The sequence below is a fragment of the Nanorana parkeri genome, unplaced genomic scaffold, assembly GCF_000935625.1.
Source record: "Nanorana parkeri isolate BGI_ZX_2015 unplaced genomic scaffold, ASM93562v1 scaffold1359, whole genome shotgun sequence".
Taxonomy (NCBI): Eukaryota; Metazoa; Chordata; class Amphibia; order Anura; family Dicroglossidae; genus Nanorana; species Nanorana parkeri.
This window is the reverse complement of record NW_017307627.1, coordinates 249,935-273,794: the sequence shown is the minus strand read 5'-3', so window position 1 is coordinate 273,794 and position 23,860 is coordinate 249,935. Positions and strand designations below refer to the sequence as shown.

At 42.0% G+C, this 23,860-nt stretch overlaps 1 protein-coding gene across 4 annotated transcripts in view; it reads right to left on the bottom strand.

Annotated features, from left to right (window-relative positions):
* The window catches only part of HDAC7 (histone deacetylase 7), a 110,961-nt gene that overhangs the window by 61,351 nt on the left and 25,750 nt on the right, over positions 1–23,860 (bottom strand). Inside the window, exon 1 of one of the 4 annotated variants that reach the window (XM_018569571.1) lies at positions 5,899–5,938. The exons of the other annotated variants lie outside the window; for them this stretch is intronic. Within the exon in view, the coding sequence (XP_018425073.1) occupies positions 5,899–5,938 (40 nt within the window). Of the gene's footprint in view, positions 1–5,898; positions 5,939–23,860 lie in introns of those variants that run through there. 4 annotated transcript variants of the gene reach the window in all.

Below are 23,860 nucleotides of genomic sequence, written 5' to 3'. Positions count from 1 at the left end.
CACACAATTTGGCTTTCACAGACTCCCAATGATCATCAGGCACAGCAGCCAGGGACACAAAATAATTGTGGATGTCTGGTTTAGGAGAGCAGCTAATCTGTGTGTGAGCAATCCAAGAAGCTGTAACAAAAGTGCTATTAAAGTTATATTTGGAAATCCAAAAAGATTTGTCATAATACACTATAGAAAAGTTTTTGTTTAGACCGCAGTTATTTATGTTTGTGAACGCAACACACTTCGAATACTTTAAATGCTTTCTTTTCTGAAGCATGATCATGTGCGTCATTACAGTCCCTGTGTTTATGTTCTATAAATACTGGTATGCAACAAAAATAAACACAACTCATTGTGGAATAGGACTTTTTTTATGGGGTATTAGCTGCGCACTGAACTTTACAGCAGAAGTAAGCCCCCTGCAGTGAGAACTGGAGAAGAATTTGGGCTCATGACGTTGTAGGCTTTATTGATCTGGAAGAGTGAAATACATCTGTGCTGCCAGTTTTGATTACAGCAACCAATCCAAATCAATCTCTCATTTTGCAAACATTGTAAGAAAATTAAAAAGTGAACCTTGCTCTTTTCAAGATTTCACCTTTTTAAAAAAATTAGATGTTAGGGACCACCACTAGACCATATTTATTTAGATTTTAAAAATCTGTAGGTTAGAACCAACACTGACACATGAAGTGCTGGGTAAAAGGTACAATAAGATGTTGGATGTTTCTTGGTTTGTAAGAAATATGCTGCCACATCCCACAGTATTTCCTATGGAAACACAGTCTCTGGTTGCTTAGCCTTATGTATTCTCCCCCATGACAGTGTTTGAGCCATGCCTGCTCTCTCCTTACCCAGGAAGTCTCTGTGCTTCTACAGGAATTTTTTTTGTTACAAAACAATAATGATCAGCCACCTATCACCGAAGCCCTTACTCAATATTACATTGTTAATTTCCGATACCGTTTTTTTTTCACATACATTTTTAAAAAGGCAGCCAACAGAACTACCCTGGTCTCTGACTTGTATGTTACCTTCCCAAAATCTCCTACACAGTAAGACTGTCAATAAAGGGCCATCACGTTGTACAAACCAGGACTCACTGTATGGGGTGTCAAGGACACAACCAATTAATGGACCCATCGGTGTAGAGATGCTTCATTATCCAGTCAGTAGGTAGGATATGGGTTGGTGCCTGAGACATATTGCTTAACTGCAGTGAAAAAAATAAAAGGCATTGTCCTGACTATGCAGTTAGTCTGGATCAAAAGAATGGCTTGACAGAATTTTATATTTGCCAGGTAAGACTTCTAAATGCACATATTTCAATTGTGTATTAATTGGTTTGATGGGCGTTCAATCGTAAAAGGGTCTTTTCTATCAGAACACATCAGATATGGGCAGATTGTGGCACTGCAAATTGACTTCCTTTATCGCTCAAGAACACTGGTGGAGGGATCTCGGTTCCTAGATCTTAAAATCCACTGACTATTGTAAGCCAATCTGACTTGCCAAGATGGAAGAAACAGATTTAGCCCAGTAGAAGAACTAGCTCTTTAGGTGAAAATTAAACTGTTGTGTGAAATAGATTCCAAATTGGCCACACCAGGGGCGTTCTGTACACATTCTCAGCCCTGAGGTCATTGCTTGCAACCTCCCGATCAAATCACCTATGGCGTCCTTCTGATTCAGACATAAGCCAGGGTCACACTGCAACCATCTATGTAATGGCCATTTTAGCCACAGAGGGCTGGGTGCCCAGGACCAGTGGCAAAGAGGGTATCATCTGGGTGTGATCATGCAGAAACAATCACAGTCCCTATAGTATAATAGGTTTTAAAACAGGATGACAGTGGTTTTGAAAACGCCCTATACAGCTAAAATGAACAAAAAGTGTTTACTTTGCAGCGTAATTCACAGAACTTACCTCCACCTAACAGGCAGAGCTATTGTCTGCTAGTCACATGTATCTAGGATGTCTTCACACCAAGGAATTGGACTGTACACATGTATAAGGCTGAGTGATGCATGGGTGATCAAATTGTAAACTAGTTAAAAATGATGTAAACAAACCATGCTACTAATGGCCTGGTTTCTATACATAGAAAGATGTGCACGGTTTCAGAGAGGATGAATGAATCTGCAGGGTTCTGCAGAATGCAGGGTGGGGGTGGAAGAGAGCCTTGTGCATCTTGAATTCTATTTATGAGCATCCTGTCTACCCCCCACCAGATCTGCTCAGATTTCCTCTAGTGGTATCAATAGCAGAGAAGCTCACATACAAATAACATGTTTGGCCTCTGCATTACTTCCTTTAACTGCTTCAGAACTGAAAGGACAGAAAGAAAACATTAAGAAGAGCGCACTTCTCGCACCCTTGGGACTGCAATAGGTCATGCAGTGAACTTGAATAGAAGAACAAAAATAAATACAGTCGTACACTCTTTCCCTCCCCCTCCTCCTCACATTGACAGGGCAGCAGGAACAGTTATATTCTTCAAAATGGGACTTCCACAGAATGGCCATACAGAACAATACCTGGGCCGTATGGAAAAATAGTATATTGGAATCATTCTCTCTCTATTGAAAAGATGAAATGCAAAGAATTACTACCAGTGCACCATGTTTACCAGCCAAGCTTCAGGAAGATTGCATTAGGTCCAAACGTTACCTGCAAGTTCAGAGAGTGCAGATCTTCCTCAGAATGGCCGTACAGAACAAGACCTAGCCCGAATTGAAAAATAGTATAATTTGGAATCATTCTCTCTATTGAAAAAAGATGGAATGCAAAGATTGTACTGAGTCATGATGCTTCATGTCATGTGATGTATATTGCGAGACAAACCAGACGCACATACTTATAGGAAGTGCCACAAGAGTTATATAGAAACATCTTTCTGCAAAAGTCCTTCTCTGTTAACAAAAACGATTAATTTTATGTGTGCGTAATAAGCTGACCGCTTGTATGAGAGCTGATCAAAGTAAAGAACCAAAGAAAAGAAAAAGAAAATGCAAGGCTGTTAGCATTCCCCTATTATGTGGATGCCTTAGAAATTTGGTGGCTTTTTTGGGGAGATTATTTACTGGGGAGATGTCATAGGTACAGCAAGTCAGTGTAAATCTCCCAATTGAGACAGACAATGCAAACATTACAGATAAACAAAAAAATTATACAGGGATGCCAAGGCATCAGTTACTAAAATGGTACACAGTATTTAAATACCCTTAGTAAATACTATAGAAAAATAAGAAAAAAAGGGGGAAGATGGGGATATTTTTGATATGCACAAAAAGGTTTAGTGCTTGTTTTGGTCTACGACAGGGGTAGCCAAACTCCAACCTCCAGCTGTGGTGGAACTACAAATCCCACGAGGCATTGGAAGATTCTCATAGCCACAGATATGACTCACGGAGAGAGATGCATCATGGGATTTGTAGTTTCACCACAGCTGGAGGGCCGGAGTTTGTCTACCCCTGGTCTAGGATCTAAGGCACGAGCCTCAACCCTGCGGCGGCGATTGCTCACCATCTACCTCCACTCCAGCTTTGCAATGTCCCTCTGTGTCCTCACGTCCAGTCAATGGACTTGTAATAAACATGATTATGTCAGCGGGGCTTAGACCGCTGGAGCCTGGGGGAGAAGAGGCTGTGGGAACCGGTCTAACAGCCATGCAGGATCAGGTGAGTATTTATTTTTTATTATTATTTTAGACTCTAGCCCAAAACGAGCAGTTAGCCCTTGCAGTGCAGGAGTCACCCCACTGCAAGGGTTCATTTGTAGTTTGCCTGGAGTTCTTCTTTAAAAGGTCCAGTAGAGTAGTCTTCCTTTCACAGAGAGCTCCCTCCCTTTTAATGTTATACTCACCTGACTTCGATTCAAAGAAGCATTAGCTGTGCGACCTCTTCAGTTCCACACAACAGCTTGTCAAAATCATCCCAGCTAGGGTCACGCTCTGTGTTCTCATTCAATTCCATGGCAAGCTCTGTAATAGCCCTACAAAAGGATTGAATGCGAGTGCATGTGAAAGATTTAGTCCAGCAGTTGTGTGGCGCTAATGAAGTCGCACAGCCAATAACTTTCTAAATACATGACAGTGGGTACTACAAAAGAAGTGTAACCACACCAAAGCCCTGACTCTTTTTGGTCAGGAGGGTGGAGTTGGAAACTCAGGTACAGTGCTCTTGTGATAAACTAGATTTTCACTCCACTGTTTTATGGGAGGCCTGAATGACAGAAATTAAAAAGATTACACCAAGCACTTTAACTATAATAAATGTATATGCCTCAATGTGAAAGTGCCTCAGTATCTGGAGAAGGAATTGACATGAGTGATGCATAACTGTAGGCCAATGACAAATGTTTCATAGACTGCCTTAGGCGGTTCCCATTGTCTGCAATGAATGAGCTCTGCATCTCTGGCTAGTTGCTATTTAAAGACTTCAGTATATTACACAATTATACAAAAATACCTCTCTGTGAAGCTGATAAATTGTGTTCAAAGAGGTCTGTCCCTTCCTTGCTACAACAGCTATGGCTTCCAGTGCAAGTACAGTGCCTATGCCATGTTGCTGAAATACTTGAGGGCTCGGAGGTGAGGTGAAAATAGTTAAGCAGGTGGAGATAGCTTTATAAATGAATATATCTGAATTATTTCACTTTTATGTTACACACTGCAAATCCTCATTCTCCACAGTAAAAATAAGAAGGGGTTTCCGCGTTCCTAGAAATAGTTTCTGGTACATAATACCCACTGGAAAGTTCCGTGTGCAGTGACTGATGGTTATAGCTCTACGTCGCCATAGTACTTAGCTGACTGGAATGTGGAAAATTCAGACCGGAGAGGTCATCGCAAGGTACATTCCCCAACTCCAGCTTCAGAGTTGTGATTGTCATGGTATACAACATTCACCCCTGTATTTACACTAACACCGCTCCTAGAAACTCAATGACATACTGGCCAGGAAAAATATAAACAAGTGGGAGTTATTACATGCACAAGTCAATATTACAAACTACACAGACTTGAAAGATACAAAGCACGGTCTACAGTACAAGATTATTCCACATCCAAACATTGATATATAGGTTTATAACTTTCTATTTGTGGTACATAAATCAATATTATTCACAATCCTAAGCTCCTTACTGTTCCTAAGTGGGCCCAATCGGTTATTGGGTATCATTCTAAAGCCCCAATAGCCTTATTTCACAAACAACAACTAAAGGCTCTATTTAGAAAGCAGGGAATGCGACTTTATCCAACTTTTGATGGTGGAGAATCAATCACTTCCACTTCCAGAGAACGTTTGTGAAAGTTCTAGTCTCTGCTATATAGCTAAACCCCAAATGTAAAGAATGTACCAGCATCTCAACACAAAATAGATTTTCCTATCTCACCTAGACTACATGCATTGTCACTTTATGCTTTGCCACTTCATGCATTGTATTAAACACTTTGAGGACTCCAGTTATTTGCAACAAAAGGAAATTTAGCATCGCATAGTGTCAACATAAAAAATGATCCGTCATACAAAAAGTATCTATGTCCAATTACCTTCACATCAGGTCATACAGCACATTCTGTTCCATAACCATTTAGATTATAACCAGAGTTAAATTTAGACAAGTGACTACAATTACAGTAAAAGCAATGTTTTTGTTCATAAGGAAGCAATTAAATGACATCTTTCTTCATCCCATGACATCAGCTACTCATAACACACTTGTATTTTATGAATGGAAGGAGCACTTTGGTTGCCCTGACAATGCAGTAACCTATCACTGCCTCTTAACACAGGACTATGACGTCTAGAATTAACCTTATGATCAAACACCCTACCTTAGTCAGAAATACCCTTTTCCAGGTGCATAAGAAATCCAAAAGAGCAAACCAGACAAGTAACCTTGCAAATGGCAGTGCATCCTCTTTCCACCTCCTCCCATCACAGCTGTGGATCTGATGTTTTTGAAAGACGCGTTCCCATGCTTTCATTATAGAGAGGTAACACCCACTGGAAAATGGGACATTGCCTTAGGCTCCTGTAATCACCCTACGCAGGACCAGCCCGTGCCACTTCTCTGGCTAGACAAGCCTAGCAAGAAAAAAAAATCTGCCTGGCCTCTGCCTTGGCATGGACACAACTCCGGGTGTACCAGAGAGCCCTGCGGGGGTGAACCAGAGAGCTCCGGTGGCTTCCTCAAACACACTAAAGGAGTGACTAGAACCAATCCTAAAAGATTTAATGTGACTTTAGTATGTTTTACTGCTATGCAGAACACCTTTCAAAGTAAATTATGTTACCAATATTCACTTCTACAGGCAAAAGTAGAAGACAGAAGGCACAATGTGGCCATTCACTCAAACATGCAGCAATGTGGTTACAAATTCTTGCATGGTAGCTTTTCCTATAAGGGAGGTGTTTTCTTAAACATAATCCCAGGATAAAAGTATGAAGAGCCCTATGAAAAAAAAAAGTACACATGCAGCTTTGAGTATGTGGATGATACAATTGCCATTTTACAGGAAGCCTTTTACTACGATGCCAATAGTGAGCAATAACTAAAAATCGGTTAAAAAAAACGGTGATTTGCAAAAAGAAAAATGTTTTTATAGCTTTGAATAACTGCATGCAAAGATCTTATTTATCCGATTAATCGAACTTAATAATCGGCTAACTAATCGATTTTGAAAATAATAGTTAGCTGCAGCTCTATAGCTGTGCAATTCATAATTTCAAGTACATTTTATTAATGAACTACAGGATTTTCTATAGAATAGACACATTTGCATGAACACATTTCATGATTCACCATATGTGTGAATAGATTCACCCTTCACTCAACACTAAACTGACCTAGAATACTTCAATGGAAATATCAAATTTCTGACCCTTGGCTACAGTATATACATGTTGTGGGGCAGCAACAAAACTGTTCAGCTTCACTCCAACTAAAAAGGCTGTATTAGACTGTAAGGGTCTTCCCCACCTACAGTTTTTGTATGTCAATGAGGCTTGTCAGTGTTTCTTACTTATCTTATCTAAATGATTGTACAGTGCTGCGGAATATGTTGATGCTATATAAAATGAATAAGTGTAAAGGCAAATATAAAGCCCAGTGGCTTAGAGAGGGCCAGTTCGACACTTCGCAGATAGCAAATTCTAGTTGAAATAGTTTAAGAGCCGTTATTTGTCCAGCCCTACAATAAGCACCAAGATAATAAGCTCCTTTAAAAAAAGAGATAAAGAATCTTTTCTCATGGCAAGAGGTGCTAAAATCAGTCCAGTTTCTCAGGTCCACTCACCTGCTATGGACATAGTACAAAGAATCTCACTTTTGCTTTCAATTGTGGAATAAGTAATTCATCATACATTGAAGAGAATGTATCTGGACAAGCAAGAAGCTTTCTCTTGTAGCAAAAGTAAAACCTCATGGTAGGGTGGGTAGGGCAGAGGCAGGAAACTGTAGCTTAGACGCTAGACAATTTATTTAACTGACCAAGTATGTAACACATGGGTAACCCAGTCTGAAGGACTGCTTTGACTGGAATTATAATAATTAAACTGCAGCTTCCTCAACCAGGGTGCTTCGGCTTCTCAAGGGTGCCTCAAAAATTTGTGGTAGTGGGTCAGTGAAGTGAACGGGGGAATGAAGACTGAGAAATAAAGCAAGAGATCACTGCCAAACTTTTTTTTTTAAGTAGCATGCCCAAGCAGGAAATTACCATGAAACAATTCTGCTTCTCATCTTCTCTGTTGCTGCCTTTAAAGACCACAAATGTGATGTCCAGAGTGTCTTCATTACTTGTTAATTGTATTTTCAGAAAACATAAGATTAAGTAAAAGCCACACACCCATCATCATTATAACCATGCTTCTAGTATAAAAGCCTTTTATATAGTTTAGTTCCCACAGAAATCTACAAAGGGGTGGAGACATCAGGTTAATTTAAGCCTCTGACTCACTTTGTATATAGTGATGATATTTTTGGTAGTATAGCGCTTGCGGGGTTCTGTCATCCATCTGTGTTACTGTCAGACGTGTCTAAATAGGATCGCCTAACTTAGAAAATAACATAAGAATAATGTGTGCATCTACAACCACATATGGCTAATCACAGTATTATCTTGGACATAAGAAGGTAGTCAGATCATTTACGCATTTAGCTGCAGAACAATGCTGTGCTTTGGGTGCAGTAAGTGCAGAGACATTGCTTCTTATATTGCTGAGCATGCATATCTGTGATTTGCAGAAGCTTCTGTTGGCACCATACTTATCTTAGGTTTACAATACCAAGCAGGGAAATTCCAACTCCAATTGGCAATCCACTCTGGGTTCACACCTAGGCGTATTGACTATCCGCGTTTGTCACGCGTTTCGTGCCGAGATTCGCAGTAAAAAAACATGCGACAAACGCGCATTTCCGAGGGCTACCTGGCTGTATCCCAATGGATACGCGCGGCAAGTATGCCCCAAAGAAGCTCCGGTACTTCTTTGGGGTAAGGCGTTTTGCAGCACGTTCCTACGCGCTGTAAAACGCCCAGGTGGGAACCATGCCCATAGGCAATCATTGGTTTTCACATGTTGAGCGTTTTACAGAGCGTAGGAACGTGCTGTAAAACGCCCAGGTGTGAACCAGGCCTAATCAGCTGAGTGTTTCTAGTTGAAGCCAAAAGGTGCCCTTTCAATCGGCTGTCAGCTTATCTTTAGTGCCCAGCACAATAGTCTGTGCACTAAAGTTTTGCATTTCAATGCTGCGGAAATTGTTTGGCCTTATTATTGGTGTGACACTGCAATTTTCCTGTGATCGTCGTTGGTGCCTTGTTTAAAAAGGAAAAAAAGGCTAAATCAAAAAAGGTATACATTTGGATTACTGAATACAGTAGGGGTTAGGTTTAAGCCTGGGTTCACAACTGTGCGATGCAACATCACATGTGTTGCACTGCATTTTACACGTGTTGTAGGGCTGCCCATTTCATCTGCACCAAAGAAGTGCATGACCCCTTATTTTTTTGTACAGCACCAAATACGATTATGATGCAACACAGGTGCGATGACTAGGTCTGTTAGGGTGCCATTAGGAAATAGCACCTCAGGGCACCAAGCAGTATCCATGTGTGATCTTGTGTGATGCAGCACCACACATGTTCCGTATCGCACAAATTTGGAAACCTGGAGACTATGTATCATTTGGCAAATGCTAGTTGCCTGACCGTCATATCAACCCTTGCTCTTCAATACTTTGGGTTGCTCTGACTTTTCTAAGCTGGACAGTTGTCCTAGGTCAGATACTTAAGTATTGAATGCAGAAGGTAAGTATAAAAGCCAAGCAATTTTAAAATGGTGGTCAGTCCCCACATTTCTCCTAGGACGGTTAATTCTGAGGATTAAGTTTAGTAAGATGTTTGGGGGTTCCATCAGTTTAAAGGTGCCCATACACTGCACGATTATCGTACGATAATCGTATGCGATCGGGTTTTCGTACGATAATCGAGCAGTGTGAACGGAGACGTGCGACCGTTTCTACTGTACGGTCGCACGTCTTCTGTCGAACCAGCATGTTCGAAAACCAGCCGGGAATCGTACGATTCTCGGCTGGTTAGAACGGTGCTCGGAAGATAAGTGCTGAACGGGCCGGTGTGCGCACACTGCCCGTTCAGCATTGCGGTCATCGGAAGCCCGCCCCTCAGGAGGGCGGGCTTGCGATGATCGAGAGTGCGATCTGCCTGTCCAAGATAGGCAGATCGTACGTTTTTTTAATCCCTTTACAACCATCGCAAGACTTGCGATGGTTGTAGAGTGTATGGCCACCTTTAGGGGTAAAGTTAAAGTGTTTCATTAGACAAACCCTTTTTTTTGTTTTGGACTGAAAATAGAGAGTGGTTTCTGAAAGGTGCATACATGTTCCCAGGAAAACGACTGTCATTCATTAGTAAAGTAGTAATAGATCACATAATCCTGAATGTTGAATGATAATGGAATGAAAATTACATACTCTAAATAAAACAGACACAGGAGGAGTAGAATGTCCTGCCTAAACATGTTTTAGTTTAAGAAACACTACAATTTGTAAAGACGGTTGTGGCTGATGGTCATGGGAGTTGCTTACTCGATAATGAATGAATTATTGTAGCAGGGAAGATAGATAATTTGAAGTGGCTGGTTTGCAGGACTATTTCCATATAATAGGTCTAACAGGCAGTCCCCATTCCCTATAACTGTTGCTCACCCAAGAGAATCTTTATAGCCGTGCACGATATGAGGAGTGAGAAGTCTCATTGGATAAAAAAGAAGCAGAAAAAGTTGGAGTGCTCTGAAAGGGAAACATAATATAGTGTAAATGTATTCTTAGCATTGGCATAGAGGGATAACAGCTAAGGAGTGGTGCAATATATAGATAGCCCTTGCAGCAACACACGATAGCAGAATGGTAATGAAAGATGAAACTGCAGGATTTTAAAAAGGTAATCATGGCGAGAATTTATAAATGCCCCGACTAGATTCTGAGCTAGGAGGGGTATGCTTCGGAGATATTGCATGTGCTAAAACAACAGGACTCCGAGGTGTTCTCGATTTAAGAAATGAGGAAGGAGGGCTGAATCAAAGGCAATACTGAAGCCCCAATGTCAGGCAGGGAGTGTAATGCAAAGACTATTACGTTTTGCCTTGGTTTGAATTTTAGGTACTTTTCAGACATGCAGGAAAAACTAAGTGTCAGTAAGTAGTCAAGGAGAGATAACAAAGCAGATACAAGGTGTGGGAGTAGAGAAGGCACCACCAAAGCTGACTGTGCAGAAATACTCCAAAAACTTCCAGAAAAATAAAAGGCGGCCAGTATACATAACGCCAAGCAAGTAGAGGTTTTGCAGCGGCAGAGAATGGTTATTGCTGTGAAGGACAAAAGCCAAATGAAACTAGAGAAACAGTGAGAAGACACTTTTGACCTGGTTTGACCTGGCCACTTAGATAGTATGTTTTCTGTTGAATGTTGATGGACAATGTCTGACAACAGTGAAGAAGTGACCTCAATAAGAGTAACCGGTATAGTCTGTTAAAGGAAAGGTACAGGATTTAAAATAAATAGAAGAAATAATCAGCAGTAGCTAAAAAAACAGAGAAGGTTCAAGAGCATTTTGTGGAGTCCGATGTTTTCTTTTCTTACCTGTTAAAAAATCCTAGAACCTTTCCAGAAGGAACCTCTTAAAATGTACAACCTACATCAACTGGACACTTCTGTGTTACAGTACAGCTCACCATATAAAATTGTGATAAAAGGTTGTAAAAAATAAATAAAATATAAAAAAAACAGAGTACTCAAAGTATGTAGCTGACAGAACGCGAATCTGTTAGCATCTATAAGCAGTAGCTACACATCTCCGGAACACACAATGGTGCCCGCTTTACAATGTAAGAGTTTTCCCTCAATACCTCTTTAAAAACGTAAGAGCTGACCTTCGTTCATATAAAAGTCAATGCTTGGATAACGTCAATGGATGTTACTGGGCAAACTGCAGGAAAATCAATGTTCACATGCATCAATGATAAAGAAGTTCTAGAAAACAAACAGGAATACTAAAGTATTCAAACAGCACAAAGTACTACAGAGTTTGCAACAGAGGTGTGTGTATATGTATTGTATATAAAAAAAAATGACCCCAGTGAGGCAGGCTCATATTTTTGCTATAAATGGTATTATGCCCGTGTTGCTATAATGGTATTATGCCTGTGTCCAGGCCATCAATCTAAGGGTTAGTTCACACCATAAGCAGTGCGATTCTGGTCGGAACGCACTGCCTCGCATTGCGGCCGGCTCACTTTTTTGCCGGGCAGGAGGGGGCGTGGTGGGCCATTGAAGGGAATGGCACCGTAGCCACACATTTGTGCCTTCAGTGCGGTCCGGTGTGATCAAAATAGTGTTTGCAGCATTTTGATCACACCGCACTGCAGGCACAATGTGCTTTGCGATCCCGTGCGGGCGATCACATTGCAGCCGCAGGGCGTGGCTACGGTGCCATTCACTTCAATTTTGTCAGGCACGCCCCCTCCTGCCCGGAAAAAAAGTGAGCCGGCCGCAATGGGAGGCAGTGCGTTCCGGCCAGAATCGGACCGGAATGCACTGCTTATGGTGTGAACTAACCCTTATTGGGGCAGCAAAAAGTCTCAGCAAATAAACTGATCACTCAGCTCACAGCTTCTCCCTGCAAAGAATCGTGACCGTCAGTCCCACTGGGAATCGCCCCTCCCCTCTGTTCCTCCAACACTCATTGGAGGGACAAACAGGAGAGGGGGCGGGCACTAGAATGGCAGAGTAAGCTGTCAATCAGGTAGAGGGGTGTATCCCCACAATATTGTCAGGATCTTTCCCAGCTGCAGCCTGGCTCTGCTCCGTCATCATATAGCAGGAAGTGGCCCACTGTATGATGACTTTGGGTCACAGGAGGATATTAGTAAATATCCTCCTGTGACTCAAGAGGACTAAAGCCAAAAAGGTTTGGTTATAGTTCTTTTAACCAGACTAGCCCTGTACGCAGAATGCCAACAAGCAAGCAGGCAGACAGACAGTTCAGAAGTACAGTATGCTTTATCCCCTGGGAGTCATGAAAGCACCCTTTTTTTTTACGTTATTAAACTTTAAAACAGAGAAAAATTTAATATTTCACAAGCCACAATACTTGATTATACAGCCTAATGTTAGCCCTAACCAAAAAGGAGTAACAGTGCACTACAGAAAAGCTCCAAAATGCACTACCATTTGGAAAGACTTTCATCTTCTAAAATATTTTATTCATTTAAAGACGGACATAAGATTTGAAATATTTTGAAACGGTTGCCAGAAAATTACTTCCCCCTAAGGTGCCACTTGTTAAGTCCCTTGTGAATGGGTTAAAGTTCTTGGCACTGATCTGAAGAATCTGTAACGGGACAGACCTGCTTGGCAGCTTGTAACGCAGAAAAAAACCCACAAAAGGGGGACTATGAAAAAAAAAAAACACATTCAGATGCCGGGGCTTTCAGAACTTCTTGCTCAGGGATCATGACTGCTTTGTTTAAATGCACAAGATCAGTTTCCTCCTTAATGCACTTGGCAGCTCCTCTGCAAAACCTATCACAGGCGCAGTTGGCAATCTGACACTGTGCCAGCAGGAGATTTTGTGGCTTTCTTTGGGAAGTAATGTTGTCTGCTTATTACAGCACAGCTCTTTAAAATCAGAATGTTGTGGGTGTAAGTAACCAAGTCCTGCCAGCACTCCATGTGGCTGAGGACAAATCACTTTGGGGGCTGAATATCAAGTTATTTGTCTCAATACAGCTTGACATTTACTTGATATCCCCTACTCAGCTCTCTACGTCAAGTATAATAAAAGTCTGAGAGGAAAGTGAATGCCAGCTACAGCTCCAGACTGTCAGCTCTCAGTGACTGGCCAAAGGAAAGCAAAATGAGAGGAAGCATATCCATGTTCTGTCAGGATTAGATGGCTAATGCAAAGCGTGGTTGTTCAATTTGATAGGAGTCTAGAGGTTTCAATGAATCAAGTGCTGCAGAGCTCCTATAGGCAAAATGCATCTATTGTGCCCAGCAGTCATTGGCCCCACAGGATACCTTCTAGTGCTAGATAACAATTCCCAGCAAAATTATGAAGGCACTTGTACTCTTAACATATGTATTCCCCCAAAAATCAAACTCCAACACAAAATACAAACTGTTCACAAGTTGGATAACATTGAAGTGCAGATCCTTCACTGAAAATAAAACGGAGGACAGATGTAACACCTCCTAACCCGTTGGCGGGAGCCCCAAGTGGCTGGGGGAGTGAGAATTTTAAGTCTCGGGGTAGAATTCTTGGCTCTTTGTGGGGCGTTAAAGGAAACCTGTGCCAAGAAATAGGTGCCATTGCCAAGCTCCTTCTGAAATTGCTAGTTGCCAGGCTGACTCCCGAGTACTTGAAGAAATCTAAAGCATATTTTGTAAAGCGCTGTACTAACGAGGAATCGTTACCAATAAATCACAATGTTTATAGAAAGCCTGACCTCCAGAATTCCATCAGTTTAGAGATGTTATTTTTTCCCTTTCATAAAAAGTAGTGTATTGTTATGTACCAGTTCATAACATGGTCTATTACCGACAAGTATAACCTGGGGGCTACAGACCGGGTTTCTCCCCCCCAGTTATTTGGCATACCAATAAAGTGTATTTAGTCAAAACTTTTTTTGTTTTGGATAAAGGGAAAGCTTAAAACCCCTGCCAGTTTATTTTTTGCTGTTTCTGTACCATTGGTGAAATTTCACTTCCCATCCCAGAGACATAACCTGAAAGGTGACTGGATTCCCCTCAGGCAGTAGTTCCTGGAACAGGTGTCCCAAAATAGATTTCCACTAATCTCTTGTTCCGTGGACAACTCAACATTTTGGATTTTCCCTCGCTTTCCTTCTTTGGTACAATGGTCACCAGTAGAAATACACTGCCTGGCCAAAACAAAAAGTCACCATCTGGATTTCGCATAGTGTTATGATCTAGGGTTGTTTAAGTTGGTTAGGTCTAGGTTCAGTAATGTTACGTGCCCAAAAAATGAGCTCAGTTGCCTACCTGAATGACCAGGTTTTTCCATTAATGGCTTTTTCTTCCCTGATGGCACATTGGGCATATTCCAAGATAACAATGTCAGGATTCATCAGGGAATATAACATATAATGGGTAGTAAAGTCGCCGGGAGTCTGTTTAAACAGCCCCGATGCTGGCGACGTACACTGTACGTCGTCAGTCACGAAGGGGTTAATGAAAGTGAAGGGAGGAGACAGGAGGTACTTGTAGCACCCCCTTACTCCGGAGCAGCTACGTGGGAGCCCCAGGTTCCTTGGTGGGCTAGCATTTCAAATCTCAGGGTAGAATCCTTGACTCTTTGTAGGGTGAAATTGGGTGCCAATTACTTTAGACCTTTTAAAAGGGGAGTTTATTAGGGCACAGGAGCAGAGAGACGAGTTAGGACACAGGATACCCAAAAGTGACAAAATGCAACTCCAGACTTCAACTCACAATCAATACAGAAATGAGAACCTTTAAGCCAAGATCCACATTCTGTACTGTTCAGCCTGTCAAGCAACCACTGATACCTTTGCAGTTAAGCAGCCAGACTTTCTGCAATGCCCACTGGCAGCAGCTTGTACACAGCTCTCCAGGACATTCTTCAGCAGTAAAGCTTCTTCCACCGGTGTTACCTCCAGCATGGCATTGTAACCCATCCAGACCACCTCTTTAAGCTGCACCCTCCCCAGGAAGCAGACTTGGGAGGTAAAGACCTCTAACACAGCCTCCTCTCCTGGCAGCACCCCAAGAGGCAAGGGCCTGGAAGATCACCTCAAACATTTATAAAATCACCAGCATGCACCACTGACAATATACCTGCTAGTGGTTGGCCAAGGAGACAAATATAACTCTGAAAGATTGTATCCTCTTGCTCTATTGTCAGGGATACCCCAAAAGCAGACAGAAGTAAAATATTCTGAGCCTAGGGAAACCCTAATAAAAGCAGAACAATTCAGAGTTCAGGCAGACTATAGTCTGGCTACAACACTAAATGTAGGCTAGGGACACCCTTGCTTAGGGTAGCACCCCCACATACCCACTCTCACCAACTAGAACCTGCAGCAATCTTCTCTATGATTCACAAAGATGTAGTGCAAGCATTGTGAAAGAACCTTTTCCCTCGTCTCCCTAAACAAGTTGAATATGTCCATCTTGACAGCAAATCTCTGTATTTAAAGTCCAAGTGAGCCGAATGCTCGGAAACGCACATTATCCCTTCACTGGATAATCCACAAAACTGGATTATCATAGGTGACACTTGAATCTTTCCCACTTACTGCAAGTATTTTACTTGTGACTGGTGACACTATCCGTGCTGTAACACAGTAATCCTAGTTAAACACCAACTCGGTCTGCTCATTTCTGAGACGGTTTGCTTGTTAAGGGGCAGCGAGTCTCATTCATTAAAATGCTTTAAAGAAGAACTCCAGGCATAATAAAAAATTAACCCTTGGAGCGGGGCAACCCTGCAGTGCAAGGATTAGCTGCACGTTTTAACCTAGGGGACCAAACAAAAAAAAGGAGGATATACTCACCTGAGTATATCCTGCAACTCTACAGCAGTGACCACTCACCTTTCTCCCCCTCCGCTCTTAGCGGTGGATTGTCTCTTGGCATGTGGGTGACAGTCACCGCTCTCTGCAGGGACAGGATCGAGAAGTGAGCGAGCGACTACGTTTTCGCTCACTTCCCGATCTATTGAGCCGACGTGTGACAGTTTCATTGTCACACATGGGCCCAAACTATGAGGCTGAGTGAAAAATCACTCACCTCATAGTTCTCCTTTAATAGAACAAAGCAAAAGACAGATAATGCTGTCCAACAGTCAACAGCATCCAATTAGAAATGTTGTCACCGCAGGAAGCAGAATCTGATTGGCTACGATGAGTCACCATTCGCCGCATGGCCTTGCGGAATAAGATTGCAGCACACACAAGGTTTCCAAACAAAAGAACAATTTTGCCATTCTCATGAGTTCTCTCCAGTGGCCCCAAGGAAGAACTTTTTATATAGCTCTCACTCAGTCATGAGATTTCAGAGGATATGAAACCATCACAAACAATAGGGCAAATGCTGACCAATTAGGCACGGTCTATACCCTCCTACAGCTCAGCACACGGAGGGGGAATGCCTAACCCTGGAACTGGGGAACTTTCACAATCCTGAATTCCTGTATGTTTGTAGTCAGCTGCAAGAATTTTATTTTTTATTTTTTTTACTAGAAATGATTAGAATCAGATCACTTGAAAATGAAACCATTGAGATTTCTGCACACTTGAAAGCTATGCAATGTCTTATTTGCAAAGCCAAAAAAGGTACACAGTCATTACACAAAGGTGATGATTCTATAGTAAATATTGCTTGTCAACTTCAATCAGCACTAATATCTTATCCGGGAAATCAATATTTCTTAGAACAGTAGACAGAGAAAAACAGACATGACACAGTGAAACTCCCTTTAACCTACTGAAAAACCTAAAGCCATTTCCTGATAATGGTCTCTAAATATTTGTAGAATAAGACCTTGCAGTGTATATAAATATAATATAGCTAGCTGCAAAGGGTTTGTGATCACGCAGCTTGCTTTCCTCCAAGTGCAGACATCTCCCTGTTAATAACACAACTGTACCAAGCGAGATGCAGAAAAATTGCCCATCAAACTTTATTTTAAACACACTGCTGTATATCCAAACTATGTGTACGTCACCGCCCCCCCCCCAAAAAAAAATTAGAATATAACAATTAAAAATTTAAGAGCTTAAAAGCCACAAAAAACCCTATATATATATATATATATAATGTGCATTTATTATTGTTTAGCATTGCAACCGCGATTAGTGGATTGGGTGGGTGTGCAATGCATAGGTTTCCTACAGACGCTTTCCGGAGACCCCCCTTCCCGGTCCATATCAAGGTACAGACCTTCAGTTATGTGACTGGAGGAAGTAATTATTGAACCACAAGTGTTGCAATGTCAATGCACTTGTGTTACACTAAGGCCTGGTTCACACCTGGGCGTTTTACAGCGCGTTCCTGTGCGCTGTAAAATGCTCAGCATGTGAAAACCAATAAATTGCCTATGGGCATGGTTCCCACCGCTTAGGAACGTGCTGAAAAAGGCCCTATGCCCAAAGAAGTACAAGAGCTTCTTTGGGGCGTATTTTCTGCGCATATCCATTAGGATACAGCCGGATAGCCCTCGTAAACGCGCGTTTTCCACGCGTTTCTTTTACCGCAAACCGCGCATATTCCGTACGTCCAGGTGTGAACCCAGCCTAAGAGTTACAAGTCCCTCTACTTCTTTAAGAAAATGCTGCAGGGGGGAGAACCCCACAATTCAGGTAGGAGGAGAGGGGGGCTGCTGAATGGAAACAATCCATGTTACACCCTTAATATGGGTGGGACACAAAACATAGTAATAAGTAATAGATAGCCTTTAACAAAAAAAAAAGAAAAAAAAAACAACAACTAATGTGGTTGCCAAAATTTAGCAATGTCCTCAAATCCTGGTTGTAGTTCTAATTTGAAAGCCTGTCTGGAACCACACTGATGCTGTCTGGTGGTTCTGTCTGGTAATCAAAAGGCAGTCAGTGTTTTTGTATCTGGTATCGTACTAGTCCCAGCGGATCTCAGGAGGAGATTCCCAATTACAGCAACTCTATAATGGAACAATCTGTTCTTCCTCTTTTCATATTTTTCCCCAGGTAAAATTACAAAATATGGTGGTTATAAAGCAAGGGGTTAATTTGTTTTGAAAGGAACAAAATGGTGATTGAATATGCCAGCAACCTAGCAAGGATTATTGATTGGATGAGGAAGGATTTAAGAGGTATATAAAAGATAGAGTCTAGTCTATACCCTCCTGAAGATGTCAGTAATGACAAAACCTGGGTTAGGTTATATATAGATTTTACAATGCACATTCCTTTTTAAGCGCAATAAAAAGATTATATGAAGATTTGCCAATCTGCAATATTCTCATTGCATTTGCCGCATTGCAGAGCCTGAAATCCTGTAAAATTGGTTTGGAGACTGAGCTAATGCTAGTAGGTGCCCAAAGAGTGGGTCACATGGGGGCGCAGACCATCGGATAATCCAACCAGAAAAAACACTATGAGATCCGTCCAGACACTGTGGGCGATTTTCCAATCCTATTGGAACCGAGTGGAATAAGGGAAGTAACCTCTTACTCATTCATACAATACATGCAGCAGAGGGATTGCAGTGATGATTAGAGGGTATGTGCAGCAGTTTATTTGGGCTGAGTGCTCCTAGTTTAAGCAAAACGGGACATTGAGTGGGTTATCACACACAGATACCAGGGTTGCTCATACCAAATAACCTGGGGCGTTTTGAGAAAGACCTGGGGGTGTTACTCAATACCGACTAAAAATAATGTAATGCATGGGTATCTGGGGTTTTCTGCATGCGAGAACCACCAAAAATTCTAAGCATTGTTTACACTCAGGCATTTTACAAGTGGTGCAGTTGCACTGTCATGCCTATTACATGCACCTCCATTTCACTATGGAAGATGTAAGGGCAGTAATGTAGCTTAATAATAAGCACTTCTACCTTCCAACACTGGGGGCCCCTGGTTCAAATTCTGACCAGGAGTTTGCATGTTCTCCCTGCGCTTGCATGGGTTTCCTCCCACACTCCAAAAACATGTTGGTAGGGTAATGGGCTCCTGTTTAAAGAGGCCCTAGTTAATGTATGCAACATAAAGACCTTAGATCAGGGGTAGCAAACCTCCGGCCCTCCAGCTGTGGTGAAACCTACAAATCCCATGATGCATCTCTCTTCGGGAGTCATGTCTGTGGCTGTGAGAATCTTGCAATGCCTCATGGGATTTGTAGTTCCACCACAGCTACCCCTGCCTTAGATTGCAAGCTACTTGAGGGCAGGGACTGATGTGAATATGCAATATGTAAAGTGTTGCGTAAATTGTAAGCGTGTATACACACACTTTCTGGAAATTGGAAAGATCCAGCAAGCAGGATTTTTTTGTTTTAATACCCTGAAGTAAAATGTAGCAAGACGATAATAACATCACCCACCTAGACTAAGCAGGCCCTGCCCTTTTTATTTTTGGCTTCATCTGTGAAGCCACTTAACTTTAAAGTCCAATAGAATATACTTAATGATGACTTTCCGCCCTATGAAATGATTGAACAGGAAAAAAGTATTGTTTCACAAGTTCTTGTTAGGAGTTAAACTAGTTAATAGGTGTGGACGAGCCATGTTCCCTTAATGAAAATCTGATGTGCGTTTCCATTTTTCAGAAGAAAGCAGAACATGCCCTGCTATTTATTTTTATAGTCATGACGTAGAGCAGCCCCAGACTGGGAGATATAAAAGGCATCTCATACGTCAGTGGCGGGCCACAGCGTGACTCTTGTGTGTTCCTGGTTGGGAAGCAGCAAGCTCTGACTGGCAGTACTGACTCTCCCAGCTTACAGCCGTTCCTGCAGGGAGAGGAGAGAAACACATCATGCCAGTCAGACTACTATTGCAAAACTCTGGCAATAAGAACAGCAGTGTCACAAAGTACATATGATGGGAATTTCTATATACTGGTTCTGTAGCTTCCAGGATGATTCACAGGAGTGCCAACTCATTCTGCACTACAAGCAGCTGTGAGCACTCCATTTAAGTTATTTTGAAATGTTCAATCATACCCAATATTCACTTCCTTACTCAGACCTCTTGCTGGGGTCTATCACACAAAACCTGCAACTGTCCTGTCCAGTTTAAAAAAAAGGACCTATACTGCGAGACATACCGGGCCACCATCACTGTCCTACATTGGAATATGCTTGATGCTTGGCTGTTTCTTGCCTCTCAGTGATTGACCCGAAACAGGCTATACAGAGAATGTTTTTTTTCCCCCAAATGTAGTAGTGATTCTGTAGGAAGTACAGGCCATCAGTGATTTGCAAATGTGTTCAAAATAGAAAAACGAATATTTGTTAACAGTGTCATCTGTATGCATAAATGAACATGTATCTAAGCATCAGTGCCTTTAAGCTACATGCAAATAAGATTTGTACTATACTCATATTAAAAAACTATACTCTGTATTTGGTCTCATACAGATCTGAGCTCCATAATGTTAAAAGGAGAACTATGGGGTCAGTGTTTTTCCCCATAGTTCTCCTTGGGGTAACGGGAGGACACAAACTAGCGTCCTCCCGTTACCCTAAGTTCTGTATACCGCGAGCTACAGCTCGCGGTATACTGAGACGCCGCACCTGGAGCGGATCCCGACTTAGATGACGGGATCCGCCCAGCTGCGTGAGTGACAGCTGGCTCTGCCTATCTAGAGGCAGAGCCAGCTGTACCCGCCCCCTCCCCCGTCCGTTCCGCCAGTCAGCACTGGCAGATCGAAGGAATCCAGCCCCTCCCCGTCACGGCAGAGAGCCGTGACAGGATCGAGAGGTGAGGGAACCCGGTATGTGTTCCCTCACCTCCCGATCTACTGAGCCGACCTGTGACAGTCTCATTGTCACAGGTCGGCTTAGAACTATGAGGTGAGTGGAAATCACTCATCTCATAGTTCTCCTTTAAGATTTCATCTCAGATTCTGAAGAGAGAGCTGCCAATATGCATATTAGCAGACTCCCATCATGGACATCTATAATCTCGTCCAGCAGACCTCCAATGTTATCTGTGCCCGTTCCTAGCAATGACATGGCCTCATCCAGCAGACCCCCCAAAATTATCTTGTGCCTGCTCCCACTATGAACATCCATGATCTCCGCCAGCAGACTGTCAAATGATCACCTGGCTGTGCCTGCTCCCACCATGGACATCCATTATCTCATCAAGCAGACCCCCAGAATTATCTAGGGTCTGCGGCCACTCCCATCAACGACATCCATGATCTCATCAAGCAAACCCTCGGAATGATCTTAAGTCCGTACCTTCTCCCATCACTGATGTCCATTATCTCATCCAGCAGACCCCTAGAACTATCTTATGTCTGTGCCCACCCCTACCACTGACATCTATGGCAGCTGAGCAGGAGATGCTACACACAGCTCCTAGTTTCTCTGAATCTTTCACATGTGTTTAAATGTTTCAGAAATTGGGATCCAATAAAGTGAATTTTCTTTTTTAGAGGGGGAGGTTTTTTTAGAAATTACTGCAAACGCAATAAATGTTGCAACACAACGGAATTCTAAATTAGCATGTGATCATCTTCCTTCTAAATTTAACTAACACTATATTTACCAGGTGACTCTAAAAAAGCATTCACTATGGGATTAGCTTTACTGTAATGCTAGAGCGGGAGGACCATCTAATTAAATACCACTTAGCACTCAAGGGAACAAGCAGCTATTTTTACTTCAAAGCTGAGGCAGGGTCAACAACATGACGTCTTCCTCTGTCAAGTCACTCTTCTAAAATAGACCCCCTGGTTCCCGAGATAGGCTGCAGCCTTTCCCAGAGCTTAGATCAGATAATCTGCTGATGATTTAAGGCAATGGAGTCAACGCGCAGCAGTCAGATGTTATTGGCCTAAAATGGGTCTCTGGGAATGATATGCTGCAATCTGTTCCCCAGAGGCTTGCAAGCTTGTTTTTCAGAGTAAAAATAGAGAAGTAAGAGGGCTGAATATGAAATCATTTCTCAGTAAAAACACTGCACAGACTGTTGACTCCACCTTAAAAGGATAAGGGTACCTTTAAATCCACTCCATAAGTTTCATTTCTTCTGCAGTGATTAATTAAACCTCAACCTGTAGTGTAGAGGATCGGAAACGCTAAATTATACTCCAGGACCTGTCCACAGCTAGCATGCAATCATCAAGTGCTCTCAGTCAGCATTTTACGTATATGGGCAAAGGTTCTAATCCTTCCCAATGCGATCCAAAACACAAAGATGTTTGGCAAGAGATGCACTTTAAACCCTGCACATATTTTGGGAGATGCTATAAACAAAAATAGCTGTGCCTAGGCACGTGCCATGCTAGAGATGGCACCAACTTTTATTCTTGCGCCTGCTTCAGGAGTATGTTGAGGTAGAGGGACAGAGTCAGGCTGTGTGTTAAGCGATATATCTTAAGGTATTTAATAAATCGCCTTCCTACACAACTTCTGATATTCCCAGGGGGAAACTGACAGAGGAAGTTTTTGGAATTTAAAACAAAATAGCAAGACACAAAAGTTTTGTAAGGAATTGCATAAAGCAGCACAACATTACCATCCTACCAAAACAAATGCTGTTTAGAAACAGCAAGCAGATTACAGAGCACTTAGAAAAAAAAAAAAAAAAAAACAAACCTATGATGTAATATTTTTAGGAACTTATGCAATAATAATGCCCCCAACCACCCCCCCAAATAATATGGGGGGAAAACAACAAAATTCACTATCCCTGCTGAGCAAAGATAAGCAAAAAAGACCTCCCCCTTCAATCTGGCAACAACCGCTTCCCCTATCCTGCTCTGGTTAAGTTATGCTTTAAATCTGCACAATGAGTTGAACAGGATGGTCACAAATCCATTTCCTGGGCTAAACATTTACTGCTGTCCACGCACAGAAAAATAAGGCAAACCGTATTACAAAGTCTGTATAGCCAAAACCGGTTGGGTTTTTTTAGGTTTTAAAAGTTAAAACCCCCGTCAACTTAATTTTTGTTGTTTGCAATCTGTTGGGGAGACTTGCTTTCACTTCCTGTACCAGAGATGCATCAGGAAGTAAGGAAATCTCTTAAAGTGAGGGTTATTACTCTTTGAAACAGTTGTCCCCATTGAAAGCTTTCCCCTCACCTCTTGTTCTAGTAACAACCCATCACGTTCTGTAGAAAAGAGGTGCAAATTTCCCCAAAGGCAACAATAAAATTTTGGCAGAGGGACCAACCCTTCAACACTTATTTAGCTATTCTGACAGCTACAAGTTTTTCTACAACTTCAGTAGTACAAGGAATTCTCCAATCATTTCTTTCAGTATCATTATCTTTTACAAATACAACACCATGAAATTCTCTGGCTCTGTATACCCCTGGCAGAAATAAACACAGATAAGCATACAAGAACACTACATGAGATAAAAGGTGAATGGCCCAGCCTACAAGGGTACAGTCCAAAGGAAAATGTGGGAACTGACTCATAGCCTTGCATCTTAAAGATAAGTCCGGCTAAACAGCTGAATGTACTGTATAAATGCACAAAATGTGTGAAGTATGATTTGCCATTCTGTTCAGCCATTCATGTGCATCAGGCACCCCTATCAATCTACATAGCCAGGTGGGATGGCATCACATTCTTTGTTGGGGGCT